This window comes from Drosophila biarmipes, chromosome 3L (assembly GCF_025231255.1).
Source record: "Drosophila biarmipes strain raj3 chromosome 3L, RU_DBia_V1.1, whole genome shotgun sequence".
NCBI classification, from domain to species: Eukaryota; Metazoa; Arthropoda; class Insecta; order Diptera; family Drosophilidae; genus Drosophila; species Drosophila biarmipes.
In genome coordinates, this window is record NC_066613.1 from 28,207,257 (window position 1) to 28,209,375 (window position 2,119).

General features: G+C 44.4%; 1 protein-coding gene across 1 annotated transcript; it reads right to left on the bottom strand.

Moving 5' to 3' along the window:
• Nucleotides 1-307: 307 nt before the first annotated feature.
• Nucleotides 308-1,427, bottom strand: LOC122819002 (spidroin-1). Its single transcript, XM_044094852.2, has 2 exons — nt 1,334-1,427; nt 308-1,032 (listed from the first exon to the last, which is right to left on the bottom strand). The coding sequence occupies exons 1-2, from the start codon at nt 1,376-1,378 to the stop codon at nt 814-816; spliced, it is 264 nt and encodes an 87-aa protein (XP_043950787.1). The 5' UTR covers nt 1,379-1,427; the 3' UTR covers nt 308-813.
• Between the last annotated feature and the right edge of the window lie 692 nt (nt 1,428-2,119).

The following is a 2,119-nucleotide window of genomic DNA, read 5'->3' on the forward strand; positions in this document are numbered from 1 at the left end:
TACGCCTCAAGCGGCTGAAAATAAACGGCCTTAAGCTAGACCACTACCCAGGAAAATGATATAAAAAGCTTATCAAATATAAAACCGTCTTAAAAGCTATTTCTAAGCCCCCAAAGACTGCACAATTACCGTGGTAGACCTGCTCATCCAAAGCCTTTCGGTATTTCCCGCCAAAAAACTCATTATTCTACCCATCCCATATCCCATCAGTCAAAGCCTAACCCCCACTGCACACAATCGACTCGGTGAATGTGCAGAAAGACAAACAAAACCGTCTTTTCACTTGCTATATTTCACAATATTGGGCTGTTGCTGTGGCCGGTGTCAGTGCCTGCCATATTTTATTTGTTTATTGATCACTTGATTTATGTGGAAATTCTCTTGGTATTTTTAACATTTGCTGATGAGTTTTCTATTTCTATTTTTGCCCAAGGCGTATAAATACACCTGTCGGCGGTACAATCGATGCGTTTCGGGTGTGTTTCAAAAAGGGGATTAAATGGAATTTAAACTGCCAGAACGATTTGTATTTTGGTTTGTGTGGCTTTCATTTGAAGTGGGCCGATTTCCAGTGCTCGGGCTGGGGGTCCCAGAGGGTGGGGACAATTTCAAATCAATTATGACACTGAGCTCCAAAAACTGGCGCCATCAGGGTGTGACAAGCGACATTTGACATTACTTAACCAAATCAGTTGTTTACGAATACTGAGCGGGGATATTGGCCGCTGCGTGGCTTTCAAAATGTTCTCGAGTGCACAATGCGAGGGGCCCGAGCAAACAGCAGCAAGCGGTATTTCAAACGGCAGTGCCGCCTTAGCGTCTTCGGCCGGCTCCTCCGGCCTGGGCACTGGCGCCCACCTCGGCGCCCGCTGCAATGCCAGCGGCCATCCCGGCTCCGGGTCCGTCCTGGGCGGCATCGGCCGCTCCGCCGCCGTGGGCTCCCATCTGACCGCCGGCCCCCGCCGCCGCGCCAACGCCCCCTTGGGCGGCTCCCATGGCCTCGGGACCCGGGACCTGAGCCTCGGCGATGCACTAATTGAAAAGGGGTGTGGTTAATGGGCAGTAAATCACTGGGTAGGTAACCCGGGCGATCAGGGCTTATCAGGTTGATTTTGTAATTGAAGGAAATAGCTATTTCCCATACTCACTCACTTTTGTTTGAGGAAAAACTAACTGATTAACTTGTTAATAGAATTTTATCCATTTAAAAATAAACAAAAAATCTAAGCATTCAAGCCCATTATTATTCAATTCATTTTAAATTGAAGAAACCAAATCAGAATCGTCCCCTCGGGTTTCAGGGGCTTCAGCATAAGCTGATTTAGAACCTCACCATTACCGCCGCCAAAGCAATCCAGGATACTATCGCGACTCTCATTGTGAAGGGAACTCCTCGGATGCAGGTTGAAATAAACTATAGATGGCTTCCATCGAACCCTATAGCCTTTTATACTAGGCAAAACGCCCATCAAATCAAACCTCGTGGGAAGGGCATACCTTGCCTTATCCAAACACGAATCTCGGGATGCCTTGGGACGATAGCATCTGCGGTACACGAATCGGTTGAGGGGCACCTATTACATATTATTAATAAATTGTATTGTTGACAATCGCCTAATTGCTCCCGTGCCCCGTGCATGCTTCTAGCGTGAGTCTATTAATAAATAACTAAGTAATTAGCCAACCAGTTCAGTCCAGTCAACCGAACAGCGGAATGATGACATTGCGACCAATATAGATGTTGCGGGAAATTATTGAGTAATTGTGCAAAGTACAAGGTCAATATTGAACAAAAGCGAAATCAAAACAGGGCTCCAACAAAATGTAACCGCAATTCTAGAAAAACAAAGTTCGAGTGCTTCTCGTATCGGAAAATATTTTGTATTAAAACACAACGTTGCGTCATTGAATGCTGAGAAATATTCGCAGATATTATGTTTCAAATTTCATTGAAGTTCTCATATCGTTTCAAAAACATTAAAGAGAAATTCCATTGAAATTTCTTAATCCGTAATCTGTACAATTCAAGAAATTCAACTTAAGCGCCTTATAATCGGCACAGCGAAAAAACAAACATTACTCATAAAACGATTCTGACTAAAATTCGAAAATGAACATT